Source organism: Gymnodraco acuticeps, unplaced genomic scaffold, assembly GCF_902827175.1.
Source record: "Gymnodraco acuticeps unplaced genomic scaffold, fGymAcu1.1, whole genome shotgun sequence".
Taxonomy (NCBI): domain Eukaryota; kingdom Metazoa; phylum Chordata; class Actinopteri; order Perciformes; family Bathydraconidae; genus Gymnodraco; species Gymnodraco acuticeps.
In genome coordinates this window covers 3,862,372-3,887,920 of record NW_022989755.1, presented here as the reverse complement: position 1 = coordinate 3,887,920, position 25,549 = coordinate 3,862,372, and the positions used below count along the sequence as shown (strand labels likewise).

General features: G+C 42.9%; 1 protein-coding gene across 1 annotated transcript; it reads left to right on the top strand.

The window, feature by feature from the left end:
• Nucleotides 1–12,819: 12,819 nt before the first annotated feature.
• Nucleotides 12,820–24,486, top strand: trim8b (tripartite motif containing 8b). The gene is made up of 5 exons (XM_034213445.1): nucleotides 12,820–15,330; nucleotides 21,122–21,217; nucleotides 21,315–21,580; nucleotides 22,158–22,273; nucleotides 22,369–24,486. The coding sequence occupies exons 1-5, from the start codon at nucleotides 14,725–14,727 to the stop codon at nucleotides 23,049–23,051; spliced, it is 1,767 nt and encodes a 588-aa protein (XP_034069336.1). The 5' UTR covers nucleotides 12,820–14,724; the 3' UTR covers nucleotides 23,052–24,486.
• Nucleotides 24,487–25,549: the final 1,063 nt, after the last annotated feature.

Sequence of the window (25,549 nt, the reverse complement as noted above, 5' to 3'; positions counted from 1 at the left end):
TGTTAAAAACAGCCTGTAATTTAACACCAGCCTCCTTAATGGAGGGACCTGCACAGTACATCACGGTATCATCCGCATAAAAATGTAAAGTAGCTTCATCCACATTTTCACCTAAACTGTTGATGTATATAGAGAATAAAAGTGGACCTAAAACAGAACCTTGAGGAACACCATTAGCAATGTTTAACCACTCAGAAGACAGCCCATCAAAGTGAACACATTGGGACCTTTCAGAGAGGTAGTTCACAAACCAACCCACTGCATGGCTGGATATGCCAATACTGAGTAGCCTCTGCTTTAAAATGCGATGATCAACGGTGTCAAATGCTTTGGAAAGGTCAATAAACAGAGCTGCACAACTCTGCTTATTATCCAAAATACTAGTAATGTAATTCACCACTTTCATTGTCGCAGTGATGGTGCTGTATCTCTTTCTGAATCCTGACTGATGTTTAGGCAGGATATCATTTATACATAAAAACTCCTTTACTTGGTCACTCACAAGTCGTTCGAGCACCTTAGCCAGAACTGACAATTTGGAGATTGGCCTAAAGTTATTTAAAATAGTTGCCTCCCCTCCTTTTAGTAAAGGCAAGACATAAGCAGACTTCCATACTTTTGGAATTGTATTTGTGCTGAGGGAGAGGTTAAAAAGAGAAGTAAGAGGTGGAGCAATAAAATCTGCAGCTAACTTTAAAAAGAAAGGTTCTAAGTTATCCGGGCCAGCCGGTTTCCTAGGATCTAACTTGGATAATGCTTCATGAACAATACCAATAGTTAAAGGAGTAAAACTGAAAGGGTTTTCCAGACCACATTGTTCAGAGTCAAGGATTGGAGCGTTCACAGAAGCAGAAGTACAGTCAGTGACAGAATCAAACAGAGAGCCACAAGACACAAAATGCTTATTAAAGCAATTTAGCATAGTAGCCCTGTCTGATATAATGCCAGATGCTGTGGTGAGGCACGGAGGTAGCTCATTTGGGATATCACCAGTGGAAATCGATTTTATGGCTTTCCAAAATTTCCTAGGATTATTCAGGTTTTCTGTGGTAAGAGGGCGGAGCCTGTGTGAGATATAGGATATAACCTAATCCAGTGGTTCTCAAATGGGGGTACGCGGACCCCTAGGGGTATGTTGGAGTACTGCAGGGGGTACGTGAGATGTATTTTATGTTAATGAAAAAAACATAATTAATGCATTTAAACAAACTACTAATAGTAGATTAACTACTTTATTCAAAGGTATACAGTAATTCTGGATAATAAAATGGGAAAAATAAACAGGGCGATCTATTTTCCTCTCCCTCTCCTGACAGCCCGTCAGTCTCGTGCAACTCGCTGAACCTGTAATAAGTGACACGACAGTAAAGAATAAATATATTTATAACTAGTTTAGCTAGTTCAAGAGTAGATTTACCAGCTAAGTGTGTTAGGTCTAACTCTTAGTGTATTTTGGTCCGCTTACCGGTCCGTCAGCAGCAGCTGATCTGATCTCTAATCTCTCTCTCGCGTCCGGTTATACTTCACTCGCGTTTTTGTCCAAATCTATCAGATCTAGCTAGTTCTAGCTAATGATATGACTGCCTGCTTATCGAAGGACCTAAAAATAAGCGTTGCTTGGCAACGGCGTGTGGCCACAAAGCAGAGGTGTGGACTCGAGTCACATGACTTGGACTCGAGTCAGACTCGAGTCACACATTTTATGACTTGAGACTCGACTTGACAACATCACAAAAGACTTGCGACTCGACTTGGACTTGAACACCAATGACTCGGGACTTGACTTGGACTTGAGCCTTCTGACTTGAGGTGACTTGCTACTTTAATTCAGAGGTCTCCAACACGCCGATCGCGAGCTGCCGCTAGAAGAGCAGACTCCCGTCGGGGAAAGCAGAATCTTCAGCCGCTCCTACTCTTGCTGAGAATCCTTGCAGGCAGGGGCGGGTCTTTATTTAGGGGCCACCATGCGGCCAATCATATGCGAGGACACACTAGGATCATACCATTATGTGAAAGAAGGGTGGCGGGCACAGCATGTGTAGTGGTACAGGCCAGCTGCACAGAGCAACGGGGAGACGGATTTAAATGCAAGCGCGTCGGAAAAAGTCAAGAAATTAGCGAAAACCGAAAAAAGAAGCAGCATCTGGCTGCTTTTCAATGATATTGGAGAAAGCAAAGCTGAGTGCAGGATTTGTAAAATGAAAATAACCTTCAGAGCAGGGTTTTTAAGGCCTTAAAAAGGTCTTAAATATGATTCAGAAGGTCTTAAAAATTATCGGATTTGAAAGATACTTCTATGTTGCGATAGCGTCTAAATGTGTTTTGGGGGAAATGTCCGGGCTGCAAAGTAACCAGTACGGTAATAGCCTTTCAGTTCCCCCCAACAATTTGTATTGAATTAAATCAACATGGAACCAGTAATCACTAACTTTGTTTCCCCCGGCCCCTTATTGGAGAACACCCAGCTAGTAACCTAGCAACCAAGCTTCAGCTCATGTAGCCTATCTTCGAATCTACTTACAAATACATATGGGGAAGTGTCAGTTCAACCGTATTTTGTTGGAAAACATCTAATTTAGTGCTTGGTTGAAACCAGTGGAGGGAACGTGTTAGAAGCCCGCTGCACCTTTTGCAAATAAATTAGCGTTTGTTTTGCTAATGTAGCGTTAGCTAGTGGAGTGTTAGCTAGTGCAGCAGCTCCCGCAACAACACCGGGGGAACTCCGGGCGAAGTTTGGGTCTACGTCAACCCTAAAAGCGGAGGTGCTGTAGACGCTAAATACCGTAGCTAAACACCAATCATACAACAGCAACGATGAAATAGTGTAGCCAAGGCAGCAGAGCTCTGAATATAGCTCACTCTCTCTCAGAGACACACACACACACACACACACACACACACACACACACACACACACACACACACACACACACACACACACACACTAGGGCTGCTCGATTATGGCAATAATCAAGATTATGTTGGTCAATAATTAATATCACGATTATTAAATATGATTATTCATTGACTTTGAAAACATCCATTTATTGAACTTTAAAACAAATAATAATTTGAACAGTATATTTTTAACTGTTGATTATCCTGAACGTATAATTCAACTGAAAAACTAATACAAAAATTAATTAAATAAATGATACATTACTAAAAAATGCATTAGATCAAATATGTTGTGGTGCACTGTCACAACCTAGCAAAGCAAAATAATCGTTTTTTCCGATTATGTTGTTTTCGTAATTGTGGCAGGCCAAAATCGTAATTGCGATTAAAATATGATTAATTGCACAGCCCTAACACACACACATACACACTTTTTGTCTAACACGCTAATGGCGCGTTTCCACTGCAGTGGGTAGCTCGCTTTAAGCGTGCCGAGCCGTGCGGGGCCCGTTTTTGGTTGCGTTTCCACTTGGCCTAGTTTTGGCCCGGGGCTACTTTTTCACCTTTTTTCTGGCCCGACTAAATCGTGGTTCTAGGGCCAGAAACAACCAGGCTGAGTCGGGCTGAGTATGCTAAACTAGAGAGAATCGCTGGCAAAGGGGCTACAACTACAACAAGATGAACATATTTGACTGTGAATTAATTGTAATACACGTTTCAAAATGATGCCGAAGTAACAACATACTGATACCGGTTAGTAAAAACCATGAATTAATGCTTTGACAAGTCTGCAGACAGACGGCAGGCGAAAAACCCTTTTAAAATGCGTGTTTTCTAAATGTAGCTTGGCTAAGCTAACGTTATATATGCTCCGACCGTCCACACTCACAACAACGGCCTATACAGACATAAATAAACCAGCGACTGTATTCGCCATGACACAGGCAGTCTGTGGTTTGTACTTGTTTAACTTTTGTCAAGTTTCTGAACAGATATGAAGAGCTGTGAGCTCTGAGTGCTAAGAGCTAACGGCTGTGTTGTTTTTCTGGGGCTCTCATTGAAGATGACGTCACAGCTCCGCCTACACTGCGTTACTATAGTAACTGCCCCAGTTCCTAAACTGTAATGGAAACGCAGCATTAAAGTGAGCCGGGCCTAATAAGGCCTAACCAAACCGAGCGAGGCCGAGCGAGGCCTGCAGTGGAAACGCGCCATAACACAGTTCTGTACTGTTACGCTGTTGTGTTCAGTCATTGTTCTTATGTTGAACATGAATACATTTACTTTGTAAGTGATTATGGGACGTATTTCTTCTTTATATACATTTTCCTTCATACTTTATTGCCGTGAAATAGGTCTTAAATTCTATTCAAAGTGGTCTTAAAAAGGTGTTAAAAAGTCTTAAATTTGAGTTGGCGAAACCTGCAGGAACCCTGTACAATAAAAAGTCCTGCATTCAAAATGTTACAAGTAAAAGTACAAAAGTATTAGCATCAAAATATACTTAAAGTACTGCCTGCAGAGGGATCTAGATTCAGGTGTTCTTTTCCCCATAGAGACCGCCTCGCTGCACATTATCCCTTGCAAAAAGATAGATTGTGGGTCCCTTATAACATGTTGTACACAGTGGAAATAAACATTCTGGTTACCTCAACATCAGGGATCTTATACATTAAACTCCTTCTGAATCAAACCGTCACGGTAGCCTTACCTTACTGATCCCTCTTAAATTAGAAAAACACACGTTACTTTACCAGCAGAGAGAAAATGGATTATTAAATTATTAATGTGACTAATAAAGAGCAATTTGATTATTAAGTATTATTCTGTTGATCGATGTCATTACATTTGGTGAAAAACACATAATGACTTGTTTATGACTCGTTTTGTCAAAGTTTAGGACTTGACTTGACTTGAACTTGCCCATCCTGACTTGAGACTTGACTTGGACTTGCAAAACAATGACTTGAGACTTGACTCGGACTTGAGCGCAAAGACTTGAGACTTGACTCGGACTTGCAAAACAATGACTTGGTCCCACCTCTGCCACAAAGTATAGCGCAGCATTATGCATAATGTTTATATGAGGGGTCAAAATCCCATGCTCATAAAATGCTCATTTATTTGTTTCTCTTCATTCCCCACGCCCCAAAATAAATAAATATACCAATTTTAGGAAAAGTATCGAAGTTTGAGCAGTGTGGGTATTATATGAACAGAGTTACACATATTTCAAAACACGAAGTGTAATAAATGGGGCGAAGCCTGCGAGCTAGTTCAGGCAGTCAACTCGAGCACTTGTGCTGCATTCATACATAACGCCCCCTTGCCACTCTACAACTAACCAAACAGAGTCTCCTTAATATGCCGCTCTATTTAACCTGCCAGATCTCTCTCCATGCATTGCTTGCTGCTGCTATTGCTACCTCGCTGCTGCTTGCCTGCTGCGTTCACTTGCTATTGCTGCGTTCATTTGCTATTGCTGCGTTCATGTTCCTGCTGCTGTGTTTCATGTTGTTGCTGCTTGCCTGCCGGTGCTGTCCTTGCAAATGTCTATTGCAATCTCCGACTCTGGAACCGAATCATCATACGCAAGAAGCCGTAAGAAATGCCTCATTCCCGAAACACAGGCTAGCTCAGAGCATGGTTCAGACGCCGCTGGAACGAGCCACAGCTACCGCACGACACACATTCAGGTGTCCCTTCCGTCCTCATCTGGAGTAACTTTTAATATCCTTTGGGCCAGAGGAAGTCCCGAGTTCTACGCCAGCTCCGGTAACAACCCCTCTCTTGTGTGTCAGCTAAGAGTCGCACTGTCTCTCGGTCAGTGGGTATTTAAACACCAAAAAAGCTGACTCCGGCATTCCCAAAGTACCTGCCATCCTGCCCTACCTTCTCGAAGTAAAAATCAGCGCTTGAAGCCTTTAATTGCACGATATATTCCCGTGAACAAACTCGATTTCCTCTACCTGCAATGTAAACATTTGTTTCTACTTCTGCGTTCAACCCATAGACTGTATATATAAAGGTTCAACCACGTTGTGCCGCTGACGTCACACTCCCGAGGATTCTGGGAATTGGAGTCCCAGATCCAGCCACGAGTTCTAGCTTCCTGCCCCCTGCAGCAGCAGTTCCTTAGGGATCACATCTTGGCAGGTATATATAATACTATTCTGCATAGCAATGTTTTATTATGGAAATATTTGGCCTGCAGTAAGTCATATTTGAGGCAATTATACAGAAGTTGTATGTGTATAACTATTTATACTAGGCCTACTATTAATCAATGAAATTAAAACGGAAATAAATTAATAATTTCCATCACGTGAATATGAAGGGAAGCTCGATACATTTTTGACCATCATTATAGACTTCAATCTCCTACAATGTCTTTTCTATGAATACCATGAATTATTCTCTGCCAAGCGGCATTTAATCACCTACCAAAGAAGAGTTTTTCCTTACAGGAATTAAGCTCTACCTGCAATATCTGCCCTTCGCTGGGTGTGCCTTAGGAGGCTTCATGCTGCAAATCGTTTCCAAGCTCTTTCTAATCACAGATGTTTGTCAAATGACCTTATCACAGGCTTAAATCAAGGTTTCTTAGCAGGTTATGCTGGCTCCCAGGGACCCATGTCTGTTGAAACCTGCACTCAAGACTGAAGTTTGCACTGAAGGAGCCAGGATTATTACACGTGCTGCTATTTAAACGTTTAAAAACACGACAGGCCCCTAGCCTAGTGCTAGGAGGAATTATTCTAGCAATGTTTCTTATTGAGCCGTTAGTTCCTCACGATCATTCTGTTAAGAGTATTATTAACTACTAAAGATTGTTCCCGTTTCTTTGCTCTGTAGATGACATGGCAGGGAAAGCAGACATCCCATATGCCTTCTGTGGCATATATATTTTAAGGTTTTACAATCAAATGTGCATTTGGTTGCCATAGTAGCCCACGTTTCTTTGACACCTCATCAGAAGCATTATGCTGGATTCTCTGCAACACCCGTAAGCACCCCTTGGTGTCCATCTTTTAACCATTTCCTAGTTGTTAACTTTCCCAGATAAAACTTTTCTACAGCTAGGCCTACCTCTTTCAGAACAGGAACTGGAAGCCCTTCCACACGTCTAGAATTATCGGTATTATTCTCGATAGTGTGCTGATGCAAGCTTTACTGCCACCAGACAAGCTGTCCCGCATCAGAACAGCCATAATTACAATTCATGTTATTTATTTAGCGCCTTTCCAAATGTTCAAAGTGCTCTACGTTATACTACATATTAGACTTGTAATACATTCAATACTGATTACTGCCTTCAATTATGGTCTCCCACTGGTAGTCTCTCTAAAAGAGATGTTTTATATTTATAAGGAACAAGCGCTAGCCTTTCTGTTCAAACCTTAAGGCACCATAGTCTTAGGTCACGTTCACACCTGCTTGGTTAGTACTATTGAATCGGTCCTGTAGTGTTAACCCCTTGATGCGGTTCGTTGGATTGGTGTGGAAGCAGTCCGATACTTCTGCTCTGCCTAAAAGAGGTGGTCTCGGGTCGCTCGCTAGTAAACTCTGGAGAGGTTCATTGCTGGTGTGACGTAGTCCGCATAAAAACATGGGAAACACTATTTGCGCGTCATCGCTTGTTTTGCTATCGATGCTGTGTGCAACATCCAGTAACTTATAGGGTCATGCATTCATTCTGGTGACTGCTTACCTCACTGGTCCCCTGTGTACAGAGAAAAGGCAGTGGTACAATCTCATCAGAGCCACCTGTCATCGGTGAAACCTCCTCACTGCATAACGTCTCATTATGTGTTATAATCAGGGGTGCACATAACTTTTTTGCCCTGGTTCTCAAAGGAGCACCTGGAGATGTTGCTTGGTGCTCATCCTTAAAATGAAATAAACCGTAACTTTTGAGGGGGTCTTGACTTTATTTGCCAGACACACGGCACTGAACACACATGCAGAGGTGAACACAGAACACACATGCAGAGGTGAACACAACACAAGACAACATTAGCACGACCAGTCACAAGCTGTCATCACTACCCTCCTGACTGTTCTCCTCACTGTCTTCCTCTCTGTCAGACATGGTAGCTGATGATGTAGGCCTACTACTTTCTCTCTGGTTGAGTCTGCGATTAGCTGCTTGCATCCACAAGTCAACAGCAGGGTTTGGGTCGAAAGTCTCTGTTGTCATCTTAGACAAGTGGATGTAATCAAATAAGTATGTGAACATAACCAATAGCCTACCATAGCCAATAACAAATTAATGTAACTTATTTTATTTGTGTTGTTCATTCATATCTTATTTTACCTTAACATTTATTTATTTATGCATTTTTTTTAAATCTCGTTTTAAAGGATATTTTTGGTTACTGTCCTATAGTATACATTGGAATGATTTAAAACATGTTTATCCCAATAATTACAAAAGAGTGCCTTGGAAATATGTGTTTACATAAATTGTGACCAAACCGTTTGAATTTAGACTAAGAGTCCTTTACCTCACTGAGCTGTAGTTAACTTATCAGCCTCTCAGTCTGACTGGAGAGGACTCTCCCTCCCCATTATTGTAGAAACATCTTCTTCTTATCTCCGTTAGAGCAGCTAGCACGGCACCAGATTATAATAACAACAGCGCTGGTACCACCCTCCCTCTCTCCCTCGCTCACTCGCATTTTGTCTGTGAGCTGCGGGCGCCAGATAAGCCAACATCCCCCATTTTCATCACTTATAGCGCCCATCGTACAGGGCAAATGAAAGGTGGAACCGGGGTGAAAAGGGTGTTACATTTACTTAATTGTGAATATTGTTACATCAAGGCCGAAAATTAGGATGAGCCCCAACGGTCAAAATGTTTTTTTCCCTCCCAGAACTGCCAGCGCAGCACCTCCCCAGATCTGGCGCCTTAGGCGAACATCTAGCCAGCGCTACGGGCCGGCCCTGAGTTCATATCATGGTTCATATGCAACTCGCAAATATATTTTTCTCTCTCTCTCTCTTCTCTCTCTCTCTCATCTCTCCTCTATTTTCTCTTTTCTCTTCTCTCTCTCCTTCTCAATGTTGGTACGCAAATGCGCTTTGTTTCAAATGACCCGGTGCTCTTTTTTTGGCGGAGGTGCGCATGCGCACCTGCGCACCAGTTATGTGCAGCCCTGGTTATAATATTTTTAATGCACGTTGTCCGATTTATAATCCTATGCGCCGGCCGCAGAGTCTGTTGATGTACTCTCCAGATTAACAGCAGTATGAAAATAACCTGCCAATGCTCCATGATGTAGGCTACTGTAGAAATTGCTGGGATCTGCATTTTATCCGCTTAATGTCCCGCCAATTGTTGAAAAAGCATCTCCGTACAATGACTTTAGTATACAGTTCATAGTCTGTTTCAGGTTGCCTGGGTGAACGCAAACCCAACCTTCTGCAAATGAAACGATGTAATACACTTGCGTCTGGTGTAAAGACACAGACTATTCGGCATGAATGCAATCTTAGAGATGGCTATTGCTCAGATCTTTGGTCCTTAGCCCCTCTGCGACGAGTGGAAGGTTATGTTCATTCTTTTATAATGACCTTGCGGTGTCCTCAGATCCTCTCTAGTTACTTACAGATGCTGCGCCTTCTGCTGGTTCGGGGGATTTCACAATGAGTGGTTTGCCCCACCAGCTTGCCATGCCCTTCGTTCAACCAAATGACTCTGGATCTTCACGTCAAGCCCTCAAGGATTTCCCATATTCTTGCTTGATTGATCAAGCCTCCAACCAAGAGCATGATTCAAAGCATACAATTCAGCTTGGTACTTTATCTTCTTCTGTCCCAACCTCCTCTGTGTACTTATGCAATAGATATAATAGTTGTTCATGCATTAATTGTATTTTCATTCGAATCCTGCAATCTTCAAGTGCTAAGTATTAAGCCATGCTAGAGTTCATTAATTTACTCCTCAAGGGCCTTAAGAAGGCACGTCCTCCACGCAATGATAAAGACTGCCTCTTAACTTTGCACCCGTGCAAAGGTTAATGTATAAGTTCAGGCAAAGGGGTTTCACTATACATTGATAAACGCCAGAGGCAGTTGTTACAGCTTTCTATTGGTTTCTCAGGTGGTGAATATACACAGACCTCTCACCTTTTAATCCTCAGCATAATCTCTCCCTTACTGAATTAACTTTGGAGATCAAATATACACACTTTTTTGAAACATTCAATGTCTGACATTTCTGTTTGGAGAGTCAAGGAACCCTGAATAATCATTGCTAAAACTAACACTGTTTTCTTTGTCCTTTATCTTCCATGCTGAACTTCTCGCATCATTGCCCTCTGACACATGGGTCGGCGCCCATGTTTATTCGATGGCTGCAAACCCAACGACGAGGGTTCTCCTCCAAGCTGCGTGATCTCTGCCTAAGCTGCGACCTGCCCCAGATCGCTATTCCCACTGTTTAAGAATCTGCACAGCCACAACCGCAGCTCTATATCCGCCTACCTCAACCCTGAGTATCCTGGGCCGTTGGTCATCTTCTGCCCACCAGCGCTATATCATGCCTCACATGAATGAGATCCTTGCAGCACAAACAACCATGAGCTCTTGCACTACTCGATGATGAGTAACGTTCAAAGATGTATATCTATAGAATTCTGTTATTGCATACCAGGTGGTTGCTGGGTTAGATTATATTTATTTCATTATAGTATATTCCCCTCATAGCTGCATGCTTGGGGGGGAAAGCTCATTATCGCTGCCTTAAAGACCTAGACACAGCAGTCTTGATAGGTAGTATATTCCCCTCAAAGCCGCGGTGCTGGGGGGGGGGGGGGGGGGGGGGTCGGCACTGGTCACTTCCAGGCCTACACATAGCAGTCTCTCTAGGTAGTATATTCCCCTCAAAGCCGTAGTGCTTAAGGGGAATGGCTTTTCGGGCTGTTCCCGGGCCTTCACATAGCAGTCACTAGGTAGTATATTCCCCTCAAAGCCGCGGTGCTTAAGGGGGATGGCTTTTCGGGCTGTTCCCGGGCCTTCACATAGCAGTCACTAGGTAGTATATTCCCCTTAAAGCCGCGGTGCTTAAGGGGGATGGCTTTTCGGGCTGTTCCCGGGCCTTCACATAGCAGTCACTAGGTAGTATATTCCCCTTAAAGCCGCGGTGCTTAAGGGGGATGGCTTTTCGGGCTGTTCCCGGGCCTTCACATAGCAGTCTCACTTAGTAGTATATTCCCCTTAAAGCCGCTGTGCTTAGGGGGAATGGCCACATGGCAGCTCGCCAGGCCCTCTACTTATCAGTCTTACATCACCAGCGTCAGGCTCGGGCTACGCAGTTTGGGGGGATAGTATCTAATCTCCACGCAGTTTTGGGGGTTAGTTATTTAATCATCACTCATCGTGCTATGTATATCTATGGAGTGATGATGCCCGAGCCTAGTCGCCAAACTCAACTATATGCTGCTTCTAATAAACATGTTAAAGGAACAGGTGAGTTGTCTGACTGAAATGGGGCGAAGCCTGCGAGCTAGTTCAGGCAGTCAACTCGAGCACTTATGCGGCATTCATACATAACGCCCCCTTGCCACTCTACAACCAACCAAACAGAGTCTCCTTAATATGCCGCTCTATTTAACCTGCCAGATCTCTCTCCATGCATTGCTTGCTGCTGCTATTGCTGCAGCTACCTCTACGTCGCTGCTGCTTGCCTGCCCCACCACCACCCCAGCTTCCACCTGTAGGCTCGGGGGTTAGTTATTTAATCATCACTCATCGTGCTATGTATATCTATATCTTCCTGGTCGAATGTACTTATTGTAAGTCGCTTTGGATAAAAGCGTCAGCTAAATGCAATGTAATGTAATGCAATCTATGGAGCGATGATGCCCGAGCCTAGTCGCCAAACTCAACTATATGCTGCTTCTAATAAACATGTTAAAGGAACACGTGAGTTGTCTGACTGAACTGCAGTTTGCCTCCCTGTCATCGAGAATGACAAAGATCCTCAGTGAAGCACAAGCCCATGTTTCTCACTACATTCTAAGTACAACTTATTAAAAAGATCAGTTCAATGCAACTAATGTCGTCTTAGTGTTATTGCATGATGTTAAAATTGGTTTGCCATGAATTTAGTGATGGATTGTAAACATTTGAAGCCTAGCATTTACGTTTTTCTCAGTTACAATGTTGTTGTTTTAATAAATCAGACACTGATGGTGCAGCGCTGTACTGTACCTCTTTATATAGGCATTTTGTCCCTAACAAATTGTTTTTGCGCTGATCAGGGGGTACTTGGCGGAATATTTTTTTCAAAGGGGGTACATTATTGAAAAAAGTTTGAGAACCACTGACCTAATCAACTCTCAATGGAAGAACCTAGTAAATGAATGTATGGAATGGAGAAAATTACTTTTAGATTAAATAACCAGGTTCATATTTTTGATGAAAGATGGAAAATTGGTTATTGTATAGAACACAAAACATTTATAACGAACATGAGGTAAGAACTTAAAACTAATGTAAACCTGAGTATTAATAATGTATCCATTGTGTTTTTTCAGTTATGAATGTATTATTATTTTTTAGTTGTTCCTGATTTGTCGATAGCTATGTAGATAATTGATGTATCTAGCTGTGTTTATTGGGTTAGTATGTTTTTAAATAATTTCTTAAAATGCACCAAAAAAAAGACAGACAGAAAATATGAACCCTCAGTCCTCGGGGAAATGTCTCCCAAGACTGGCTTTCCACTAAAAAACACATTTTTCATTTACAAGTTCTTTTGAATTAAAAAAAAATCTGACTCAATGAACTCGCTATGAAACCAAAGCCTGTGTAAAGCCTTGCAAAGTATCCTTTTTATACATGTTTAGAGCTAAAACGCCGTTTTACTTTGAAAATCCTCACCGGAAGCGTCTTGTTCTATTGATTTATTGACGCTGGTTTGAGTCCAGTCCAGCTCGCCTGCATTCCTCCTCTTTCTAAAGCCTGACCGATAGAGACAGAGAAAGAAAGGGGGGAGAAAACACCGATTATTATTCTCAACCGTGTTAGATTTTCTAGAACCACGGAGTCGACACACACCGGACACACCGACCAGACCGGGCCACGCAAAATACCCACAGCAAGCTTGCTCCGTTTGGACCTAGCTTAACGACGAAAAGGCGTGTTTTTATTGAATAATGACCCGCTAATGTGCCTGTGTAGGTCAGCTAGCGAAAAGCAGCTTTGGTGAAACAGCCTCTCCACGGCGGATATCTCCTCTTTTTTTTTTTTTTAAATGAGGATTTGCAAGATGGCTGATGACAGCTACCCCTAACAAGGACAGAAACGCGACGGCCCCTTTAAAATTAGGAGGGTATATTTTTGTATTTTCTATTAGTTAAATATATCAAATAGGGCTGCTTTAAAAAAAAATAATGACCATAGCTTATATCGACCTTGTATCTTTGTTGCTAGTGTTTATCTGTACCTGTGCTATGGTGAGGTGACGTCTGAGGCAATTTGCACGATTTAATCCAGATAAGGAAGTAGGAAAATTATGTTGTTGGCTAAAGGCTGAGATTGGTGAATCAGGTGAGAGCAACGTGAACAGATACAATAATAATATAGATATCGGTGTGAGGAGATTTGTGATAGATGTGTCGGAGGGGGGAACCAAAAGGCTTCTGCAACAGCACCCAACATTCCTGCGGATCCTTAAAACCCTTTGTTTTGTGCGCAGGAGCTGGACTCGACTATTAAAACGATTAACTATGCAGTAAACAGGCTTGAAATGATGGCCCGGGTATGATTTTCAGTTTAATGAGATTATAAGGCCTTTGTTGTCGACAGAAACCTGGTAAAAAAAAGCCGAGGCCTTGTGTACAGATATGCGAGCGGTGCCACATAGCAGGCGGTGTTCATCAAATAGAAATGTCGCTTTTATGTTAAATTGAAGGGCTGGAGGTAGCTGTGTTGTCCATCTGACTTTGGGAAACACTATTTCTTTCTACTGCCAAACCGTTGCTGGGTGTATGTATAATTAAGTTGCAGGTGGAGGCTCCTTTGGATACTTATTTATGATTCAGCGGACAAAAGCATTGCGCTGCGTTGTGATTATTGACGGATTCAAGCGTCCTTGAGGTTTAGATCAAAACAGATTCAGGTTTTTTTTAAGGCCCTTTTTTGTGTGGTTAGTAATCAGGGTGTGGACTGGACTGTAGCAGTCCCTTTCCGTGGTTTTCATGATTCGATTGTTGGTCTGAATTGGTCCACAGTCAATCATAATCCGACGTTAACGTAAAGGGAGCTCAAGGTAAGGGCCTGAGCAGGCAGCAGAAAAAAAGGATCAAGTGTCTTTTCATGTGCTACATAGAGATTGATTCACCTCATGATCATATGAGTAGTTGTGATGTTTAATAATTAGATATTTAGTGCTCTGTGCCTTGTTTGCTTTTTTACCTGTAGCTGACAGGCTTTGTAGCTTCCTGTAGGCCTATAAACAGACTCAGAAGCTGTAAAGGCAGGCCTCTATGTTTGTGTGTGATTTAGAGGAAAGGAAAGCACCGTTTACTGTAATCTGTGTAGTCAGCCCCTGCTGTGTGTGTTGAAATCACCAAGGTGTCATCCTTTGCCTGAAGCCTTCTCTGGTCAATTATTCTGGAATTTGCCTTCATGCTGCAGCAATAAGCAATACTCGTCACCTGTCAGGGAGTTTAATTTGGTCACAAGGGTTGAAATATACAGACTGATTTCAGGACGGCATATTTTTGTATCCTAATTTTTTCTCAAGTCTTTTTTTAGAGGTTTTTCTGCGAGGACAGAAAGGCCTAGAGGTCTTGTACGAGTGGGAACATATAGTGTATGCCTGTCCGCACCATGATGTCCTCTGACATGGCTGAGACGTGGAGGAACTGTTTTGAGGAGGAGCTCATCTGCCCCATCTGCCTGCACGTGTTCTCAGATCCCATCCAGCTGCCCTGCAAGCACAACTTCTGCCGGGGCTGCATCAGCGAGGCCTGGGCCAAAGACTCCACGCTGGCCCGCTGCCCCGAGTGCAATCATGCTTACACTCAGAAGCCCAGCCTGGAGAAGAACCACAAACTGTCCAACATAGTGGAGAAGTACAACGCCCTGAGCGTGGAGAAGGCCGCCACGCCTGCGCTGCAGTGCATCCTGTGTCGTCGAGGCCCGCCACTCCCCGCAGTGAAGGTGTGCCTGCGCTGCAACGCCCCCTGCTGCCAGTCCCACGTCCAGACTCACCTGCAGCAGCCGTGCTCAGCACTCGGGCACCTGCTGGTGGAGGCGGAGGCGGTGAAGGCCTGGACCTGCCTGCAGCACGACGAGTACAGATTGTACCACTGCGAGGCCGAGCAGACGGCCGTGTGCCAGTACTGCTGCTTTGCCCGCTGCCACCCCAGCCACGGCCACGCCGTCACTGACGTGGAGCTGCGACGCAACGACATCAGAGTAAGACACATATTTATATCATACACATACCTTAAACAAAAACAAACCTTAGGGCTGCTAAGTATTGGAGAAAGAAACCGACATATATCGCAATATACGAAACAATAAAGGATTTGTCACCAAATGGTGACATTGAACCAATTTCTGGTCAACACCATCCTTCTGTAGACATAACAACTGAATTTGCAACCAACTTTTCTGTGTTTTTCTCTTGTTCCTCGTTCATTTTCAGGTTGTTAACGATGGCTAGCAGGTTCCATAGGTTGATCAACAATGATGGTGATCATTGGAACTCTGTTGTCCAATTTCTACCAACAAAGTCTGTGTATCCAACGACCACTAGAATCGGAATAAATGATGTCATATCAGACAGTATTCATGGGGGAAAAAACAGGCCAGTTTTAAAACATTGTATGTGTTTATTTGCCTTACTAGACACTGCACACTCATGCATTGGGTCTAATGCGTATGCACTCGTCACAATGTCGATGCTGAACCGATGTATCGTGCAGCCCTAACATACTTGTTTGTTCACCCCAGGATGATGTCACACTCTGACATTTTGACCGAAACAAAACTTCACTTGCTCGTGTCGTAAGCGGATGTCAGACAAAGAAAAAGAAAAAGTGAAAATATTGATCCTTAGTTAATTAGTCAAAATCAAATGAAGACTAACAGTTTTGATTGAAGTGTATGCTAAAATGGAAACTAAACCATTAGTTCCATCTTCTATCTATCAATTCTGATAGTATACCGGATGTCTTCTGTTGGTCAAACAAAATACATTTTATGAATTTACAATATCAAGTAATCTGCTGATTGTTTTTTGAAAATAGTGAAATGTTCATCCCAGTTTCCCAAAGTCCAAGGTGAATTCCTAAACGGGTCTTGTTGTGTAAGCCCTAAACCCAAAGGTATTTAATTTGATATGATACAAAACAGAGAAACAATTTAAAATATCCATATTTGAGACACTGAAAACAGTATTTCCAGCAATGTTTTAAAGAAATATGACTAACAATTTATCAATCATCAAAAATAATAAGCCTTTCCTTTTTCTGTTTATCAGCAGATTGATAGGTGAGCGTATCGTTGCAGCTCTAGTTTTACGCTCTGTTCGCAAGAAGATAACCGTTCGTAGCAAGAGCTATCATTTCTTCGGTGATCAATAAGGGCCTACTAACATCCTTACATTTTGCTTTAAACAAACCAGTGAGGTCATTCTTCATTCACCAGATCAAAGAGCATATTTTTATGTAATTTTTAGCCAAATAAAAAACACAACGTGCTGTTTTCTGGGTACAGAGTTCTCAATTGTTCATGTTTTTACCAAATCACTTGACTCAATCAAAAACAGAACTTCCTATTTTACGACACAATTGCATTTTGAGTGTTTTTTAGCGCCCGCGTGAGTGCATTTTTCTGTCGTGATCCACTCCAGCCTCCATTCTCATCTGTTGGAATGACAAACAATGCAGTGGAGGGTGGAACAATAAGGGGCCCTCAGAGAGCCTTATCTCCCCAGCACAGGTGCATCCTAGCTCAGGGATCGCCAGTTGTGAGGGAGGGGTGGGGGGCGCTTGAGACAAGGGGAAGGGGATTAAGTGATTCGTCACTTGATTTGCGGTCTACTTGGGTTTTTTTGTATTAACCTCTTCCCTTCCTGGGGGTTTGGTGCTCTCTGTCTTCGGTCCCGGCAGAGGTCGGGTTGGTTTTCCTCCCCCTTTCTGTTTTTTTGATGGGGCAGCTTAGTCAGATGGAGAACCATGAAGGCCTCAATGCTGACTGACTCATGTTGTGCATCCAACACCCTGTTTAGGTGTCAACCGTGTCATGCTCGGGTGTATTTCCTGTTGGTAATGCTATGACTCAGCTTCTTGTATAGTTAATCTGTCGCTTGGGGCACAGGAAGGGCCATCGGGTGGGACCTGGTTTGAATTTAAAAGCTGTATTTCCAAATTCCTTCACAATTACATGTTTTTCCTACATATAGTCAGGATGGGGAAATCGATGTAAACAGGGCTCTGCTAACATGCTCCCAATAGACCTTTTATTAACTGCAGACATTTAGACGAGTCATGGTAAGAAAATCACAAGAGGAATTGATAACGATGGCTCAGTTGCATTACGTTTCCAAGTGAGGTAGCACTCACCATACCAAGACCTCCACTAAATGGAATGCGGCCATAATGAATGGTATTAATTAAATACACAAGTCAAAATGTCTGCTATGAAAAAGGTGTTTGCTTCATTCACAGGCTCCACGGATGGTCCCATTCCCTGGGTTTGGAATTTATTTTCAGCCTTGGTGTGTTCATTAGCTTAAGGTCGTAGCTTGGAAACAACATGGATGCTAATAGATAAGTTGTATTTAATTACTCTGAGCATTTAAACCTTACTTAAATAGCTCTTAAGATTATGTTATTCTTGGTTATAGCAGCGATTTCAGTTAATACTAATGAATATCTCTTCTAAATAATTGAACTAGACAGGAACTAATGGTTAAAACTGTAACTAATCCCATATTACAAATTATTATGCGAATCAGTATATGCAATAGGTGAATAAAACACATTATACTATGGAGCAGAAACATGGCAAGTTGTGTACCAACCAAGTGTTAGGGAAAGTCTCCAAGTTGTTGTTCCAGTCGTACTGGTTAATAGACAAAGTAAACATGTGATTTTTCAGAGGTACAGAACTTGGGATACAGAATAATCTAAAAGCATCAAAGAGCAGTATCTGATGAAAAGCAAAACGCACATCATCTACAAAGGGTTCCTCTTGGAATTTAGGTATTGTATTTTATATAAAATTGAATGCTCCAATAATATAATAACGTTTTATAATCTGAATTAGACGATATGACAATTATCTGTTTTTTATGTCCCTTAATTTCAAATTGTATTTTCTTGTTGGACATACTAGTACAAACATGGTGAATTCCAGAAATCCATAGAAAAAAGAGCAAATATAAGAAGAGATTGTTTCTTATATCTGTTCCGGAATAAGGCCCAATCATTTCCTTGGGGAACTCCGGGAAAACTGGAAAAAAATCTTGATCACATTGATTTTTGCCTTTATTTATGGTATTGAAACATCCTCCATGTTGAATGCAATCATGGAATGCTGAGTGGAGTGGACCCTTCTCCTCACACAGTGAGCCCCACACCCCCTCTGCTCTTTACATCCGTCGCCCACCCTCTCACACCAGCCACTCCAGGCGAGGGCCGACCTTCCCTCTGGCTCTGATCTCCTGCTCTGGTGGCTCTGATTGAAAAGACACTGTGATGAAATGACAGCTAAAGAGCACCCCCCCCCCCCCCCCCCCGTCTCTGTCCCCCTCCCTCCAGCCCCCAAAGGTATCCCATACATTTAGTTGCTACCCCCCCTCTGGGAAGCTTCGGCTCCTTCGACCCTGTTTTTCCCCTGGCTTCTGCTCAGAGCCTAACTCAATCAATCAGCACAACCAGGTCACAGTCCTCTCTCTCTCTGTGTGTGGTGTGTGTGTGTGTGTGGTGTTGTGTGTGTGTGTGTGTGTGTGTGTGTGGTGTGTGTGTGTGTGTGTGTGTGTGTGTGTGTGTGTGTGGTGTGTGTGTGTGTGTGTGTGTGTGTGTGGGTGTGTGTGTGTGTGTGTGTGTGTGTGTGTGGTGTGTGTGTGTGTGTGTGTGTGTGTGTGTGTGTGTGTGTGTGTGTGTGTGTGTGTGTGTGTGTGTGTGTGTGTGTGTGTGTGTGTGTGTGTGGTGTGTGTGTGTGTGTGTGTGTGTGTGTGTTTGTGTGTGTGGTGTGTGTGTGTGTGTGTGTGTGGGCAGTGGTTCCCGACCATGTGCCACTGAGGCCTAAGACTATGAAGGTTTTCATTCCTATCAAGCTCTACAGCAGCTGATCATGAATGTTGAATCAGCTGCTGTTAAGTTGAAGTGATGATGAGGATGGCATGTTAGCAGACCTTCACCCTTTTGAAAAACAACTGATTATGAACATTTGGTCTCAACAGAAATATCTCAGACAAATTTACACAGACATTCTTTACCTCCAAAAGATCAATTGTACTGACTTTGGTGATCCTTTTAAATGTTCTAGTGTCATCTGTCTGGAGAGAAAAATGCCTTGGTTATTTTCAAATGCACATATCCTCCATAAATATTCCACGATATACAAATGGTGTTGTTTATACTTTATTAAACCAACCAATACACACATTCTTTCAATTACATCATTTTGAGACGTTGTTTTTGCTCTTTTGCAGTCAACACTTTAAAACACATTGGTAAACATGGATTATTTGCTAATCTGGGTTTGTTTATCTAGGAGATTATTTTTAATCTCTAAACATCTAGTTTTATAGCTGCAACAATCAATAGTTATAAGGCATCAATATTTTAATAATCAACTCATAATTTCAGGCAATTTTAAATCCAAAATGTTCTGGTTTAGCTTCCCAATAGTGAGAATGTCCGTGTATGATGAGAAATCAAATGTATTTAGGTGTTGGATTGCTGGTTAGATGTCACCCTGGAAAAAGGCTTTTTTTACACTATTTGTTATTTTAAAGAAAAAAATAGATCAAACTAATCTATTCATGGAGAAAATAATTGCTGTTCTTTGTATTTGGGTGCTCATTAGCAAACACTAGTGAGCGAACGCTTGAGTAGGTAACATTAGACAAGCAAGCAAACGTTCTAAAGATGATCAAACCACAAAAACAAGCCCAATGTTGCCAACTCCTCTCCAATGAATGTAGCTAACGCCACTAGCTGCAAGAGTCGCTAAATCTAGCGAGAAAATTGGAAAAATTGACAGCCCGTCTCTTCAGGCCTAGGAGAGCAACTACCCCATTATCATAATGAACGATACGACCAACATGGCTTTTGTTGGTACTCACAGCTGCTTCAATGACCACAGCCACAGATACAGGATTTCTTTTTCAAAAAGTATTTATTTTATTGATCAGTATTTCAAAAGATGTGACAAAAAAAAAAAATACTTTACCCACCCTAGTTTAACACGCTGAGATGGTGAATCCATGCTTAGCATAATCACATGAGTATTGTCATCTTTAGCATGTTAGCATAGCATGCAGACATTAGCATGAAGTACTTTTTCCCAAAGACCGTAGACTCTGGTTGTTTTGACTCTGGATCCTGCTGGTGCCATTATTTCTCTCTGTACCATCTTATCAGTATGCTTCTCTACCATTAAATGTTGATTGAGGATTATTCATATCTCACATTAAATATTAATAACATGAAGGATTAGCAAATCTGTGTCAATGACATTCCTACTCTCAGACTAGCACAATGTAGGGAGAGACATAAAGGATTGTTGATCTCATATGGAGCCATTCATTATGTTTTTTTAAATGTATTTTAGCCTCAAGCTGAGCCGGATGGGCATCTCAGTTTTGCCTGGGCAACCGTCTGCTGTTGTTCCCATGCTGCCGCCGTCCTAGAAATAACAAGTGTTGTTGCCACAACATTGCCATAAGAGTACAGAGGAGGCGCTCTGACAGGAGCTGCCTCTTTACGCCCGTTTAGCTATCTCTGCTCGCTGCCCCCAGCTCCCCCAACATTAGTCCTCACTCACTAATGCAAACACAAAATAGCTGTTGGTTGCTATGACAGCACTCCTTTTCCCTCCTCCCCCGCTGGGATTGTGTGTTGACTGGAGACTAAATTAGCCGGCTTGCGGGTTCTAATATCTCAGGCTTGGGGAGGGGATGCTCCTTGCTAGCTGAGGTCATAACTTCCAAAAAACTCAAGACTTTCTTTCTTTCTTTCTCCCCTCACAGCAAAGCCTGCTCAGACAGCAGGAGCGTGTGGAGGAGCGGGTGCAGGAGATCGAAGAGCAGCTCTGCAAACTCGACTCTGACAAGATTGTGGTGGAGGTATGCTTTTTACACCCTATATCTTGGCGCAGCAACGCACATTTTTCCATGGCGAAGAAATATTTGAGAGGACTGATGTTTGTGTTTGTCTCTACAGGACAGGGTGTGTGAGCTGAAGGAGGAGGTGCGCCTGCAGTACCAGCGGATGCACCAGCTCCTGGAGGAGGATCTCGGTCGGACACTGGAGGCCCTGGACCGGGCTCAGGCTCGGTTCTGCCAGGAGAACGCTGCCCAGGTGTTAGCTCTGGGCGAGCAGCGCCACGAGGCCCAGAAGCTGCTGAGCTCCATCCACACGGCCTTCAGCAAGGCGGAGGAACTGAGCTTCATGAAAAACACTAAGCCTGTTAAAATCCTCACAGACAGGTGAGGGAGACCTTGGGTTTGACTGTTTTCCTGCAGGAATGACTCAAACGCGGAAATGATTTAGCATTTTAGCATTTATGGTTCCCTTGTCTCAAGTCAATGGGTTTCTAAAATGTTTTTTGTTTGGATGCCTAAAATAAGGCTTTGAAGTTTTATTCCAAGACTTAAAATGAGCCAGGAAATACCCCACATCCGAACTGCTTCTCTTTTTAGCTTTTACGTCGTGTCCTAAAAAATGCGGTTGCTCCAAGTTTTTAAAAAGGGCTACAGAAGTTGTTGGCTATTTTTTACATCATCACTTGCCATCCTTCAAAGCCTTATGTTATTATTAGAACTCAAACTAACTATTTTATGTTCTGATTGTACTTTGTTCTGTTAAATTGTCATAATTGTTACACGTAGAAAGCTAAGCGGTGTAGCAGGCTTACGTTAGCTTTTCTTTTCCATTTGCTTTTTGACAAGGAAACCAGGGTGGTGCTAACTTCTGTGTTAGCCTACAAAAAAGCATCCTCCCTTCAGCGATTTATAATACACAGATGTTTTTCTCCGAGCTGACGTCTTATCTTGATTTGTGCAGGTCTCAGTCATGTGTGGGCAGCAGCCTCCCTCCTTACAAAGTGGGGAATGTAAACTCTAAACTCTTCCTCTCTGAAATCGCAAAAAGAGAAAAGAGCCTGAAGAGAACGCTGGAAGGTAGGATCTCAAACGCATTTAAATCCTGCTCATTGCGGCCATGAAAGTCTTTTTTTTTTTATCACCACTCATCTCCCCTTCTCTTCTTCTCTCAGCTCCCCTCACCCCTCCCTCCACCTTCCTGCAGACTGTTCCTGCTTACCCCAGCGGTCAGATCTCGGAGAAACGGAAACATTCCACCGCCTTCCCAGAGGGAAACGGGAACGTCGGAAAAAGTGCCGCTCCAGGTTTCAAGGACTCCTCTTCCTCCTCTTCTTCCTCATCGTTAGCCAAGCAGCCCTACCTGGGCTCCGGCTCTGCCTCCGGAGAGGGTCAGTCCACCAATCAGCAGCTGCTAGGCCCCTGCGGACCTCCTCACATCAACGAGGGCGGCGGGACAGGAAGTGCAAGCGGCTCTCTGACCAACCATCATTCAGGCTCTGTGTTTAGCTCCTCCCACTTCCCCCCCGGAGGCAGCAGCTCCTCCCACTCCTCCCAGCAGGCCGTGCTGCCTCAATATGGCGGCCGTAAGATCCTGGTGTGCACGATGGATAACTGCTACTGCTCCGGAGTGCCCTCGGTGTCAGGCCACCGCAGCCATCCCCCGTACCCCCGCTCTGGCTCCTTCCCCTGGGTCAGTGCCCAGGACTACCCCCCTCCCCCCGGCCTGGCCTCCGGGGGCCCGTCCATGCAGGGCCTGGCAGTGAGGGACTGGATAGACGCCTCGCAGACGCACAGACATGCAGATTTTTATGGGCTGTATGGGCAGCCCACTACAAAGCACTATGTCACAAGTTAACAGAGTAGACATACACACACACTTGGATATAAAGACAGGCACCAAATAGCACACCTACCGTCTTATTAACCGGAAGAAAAAAAACAAGTCATACTATACACACACTTAAATATTAAGATCTATATCCACACACACACACACACACACACACGCACACACATAGAACATGTACACACATTCGGGGGCAGGGTTGATCTCTTTTTGTGTTTTTATTTTCCTCTTTTCTTTGATTTCAGTCAGTGTTTCATGTAGTGTATTATACGTAAAAGCCAACACGCTCACTCTGGCACAACTTAGCATTCTACACATACACGAGAAACAAAGAGAGTCCTAAGAGGAGAGTGACACATGCATCTTTTTTTAATTTATAGAACAGAAGACGGATTGATAGAAAATGAACTTTTATTAGGAAAACGCTTCTTCGTGGCTTCTCACTGACGCTTAAAGGAAGAGATAAAACCATGCAGTGTTGAGCTTTTCCAGTTTAGCGCCTCATGTTTCTCTAATATAATCACCCCTCTAGTTGTACTGAGGTCAAATGCCTTATGTTATTAGCATCATCTGTTTTTCTGACCAGCTCACTTTGTTGGATATGTCCTTCTTAAAGAGGAAATGCCCTTCATGTCTTCATATTTCCATCGTCATGGCACCTCTTCGTTTCTTTGCTGAGTTCAGGGATGGATCGTACGGCTTGAACACAAAACGCTCTTCCATGGAACACCCACAATGCACTTGTGGATGCCTTGTTATGCCTGGACTACAGATGCAGGGAGCTGCATCTGAATGGCCGGTTGACCCTGGCCCAAAACGTTTTGGGAACTTATTCCTATAGCACTCCCTTCCTGCTATCTGGCTTCCCACAGGACAGAACATGTTCTTCTGACAAAGACTGTTTCCATTTAGTAATTACTATGACTTTGTGTTAATTGGTACATCTGTAGATCTGTACATCTAGAGAGACTCTTTGATTTTAGAGAAAAAAAGGCAAGACTGGACAGACCAAACCAATCAAGCATCTGGAGGATCTGATGATGCTGTAATTGTACTTCCTGCAGGGCAAAGATGTCACTTCCTCTCAATAAGCACACGAGCTCTTGGCTTCCTGTTTGCAGCTGAAAGCATGCAAGGAAGAGTTTTTTAAAGCACTCAAAAGAAGAACAATGGGGGGGGGAAATGTATGCAGTTTTAAAATGAGTGTTCGGACGAAAAAAAGAAGGGTGGGAGGACTTTTTTTCATGAACCTTTTCTAGAAGAATAAGACTGGACTGGACGAAATGTAAGCAATTCTCATCATCCTTAAAAGGAGCTGTTACAACAGACAAGATTAAGAAAGAAAAAAACAACATAAAAGTATCTTTTTTGTAAATATTTTGTGAAATGGAAAAATTACAGACGTGATTTGGAGAAGGGTTCCAAATAAACGAACACATTTAAACCGGTCTCTGTTGTCAACTCTGTATGTGCTAATCTTGTTTTCCCATGTTTGTTTAAAGGGCACAATGATATCATTTAGGACCCTTATGCAATTAAGACACATTTACATCTGTCGACTAAAGTCAAATATAAATATTACGAGACTGATTTAACATTTCTCACATTTGTATGAACATAAAATCTCAGTTTCTTTTTCACTGTAATTTTCCAATTCATACGTCATCTGCTTTCTCTCCATATGACTTTCAAAAGAAACAACCTCCTCCCACTTGTACCCGAAACATCGCACATCCTCTGCTCTTCTTTCCTTACCATGCAAACAATCTAAATTGGGGGATGAAACCCTCTATAATTGTCACACATACATGCACACAGCACACACAGTGAAATTTGACCTCTGCATTTAACCAATCCTACTAGGAGCAGTCTCAATCTTACCGGCCATTAGTGCATTTATTGAACTTCAAAGATGCGTTAACAGAAGGCCACTTAAACAAAACTTTGAATATCTCTGCATCCATACAGTGCTCATAAGTATATGTGGGTAGATGACCACAGAGAGAACACAGGATGGAGAGAACAAGTCTAGAGATGAGTCGACAGTTGTTGTTTGTTCCCCTCAGCCTGATTAGATGTTGCATTAAAGCTTTCCCCCTACCAGCACTTTGAGCCGCCCCCATGACAGGAGGAAAAAAAGTTTTTAAAAAAATCATCATTTGAAAAATGATTGATTTGAAAATAATATGATACAGTACAGTACAATTACGTCTGGGTCTCTGTGTGTCATTCAAGCTCGGCTCTGTGTGTGTGTGGAACGAGCCATTTTGTGTGCGAGAGAGAGAGAGAGAGAGAGCTCACCGTGGTACCGGAGATCATTGTTGTTAGCTTCTGGTGCTAGCGAGCTACGCTAACGGATATAAGGAGCTTTTTCAAAAACAAGGTGGAGGAGAGTCCTCTCCTGTCAGACTGAGAGATACAGTAGTTAACTTTAGTCTAAGTTATCTCAGTGGGTCTCAAACGGTTTGGTCACCATTAATGTAAACAATTATTTCTGTGGCACACGT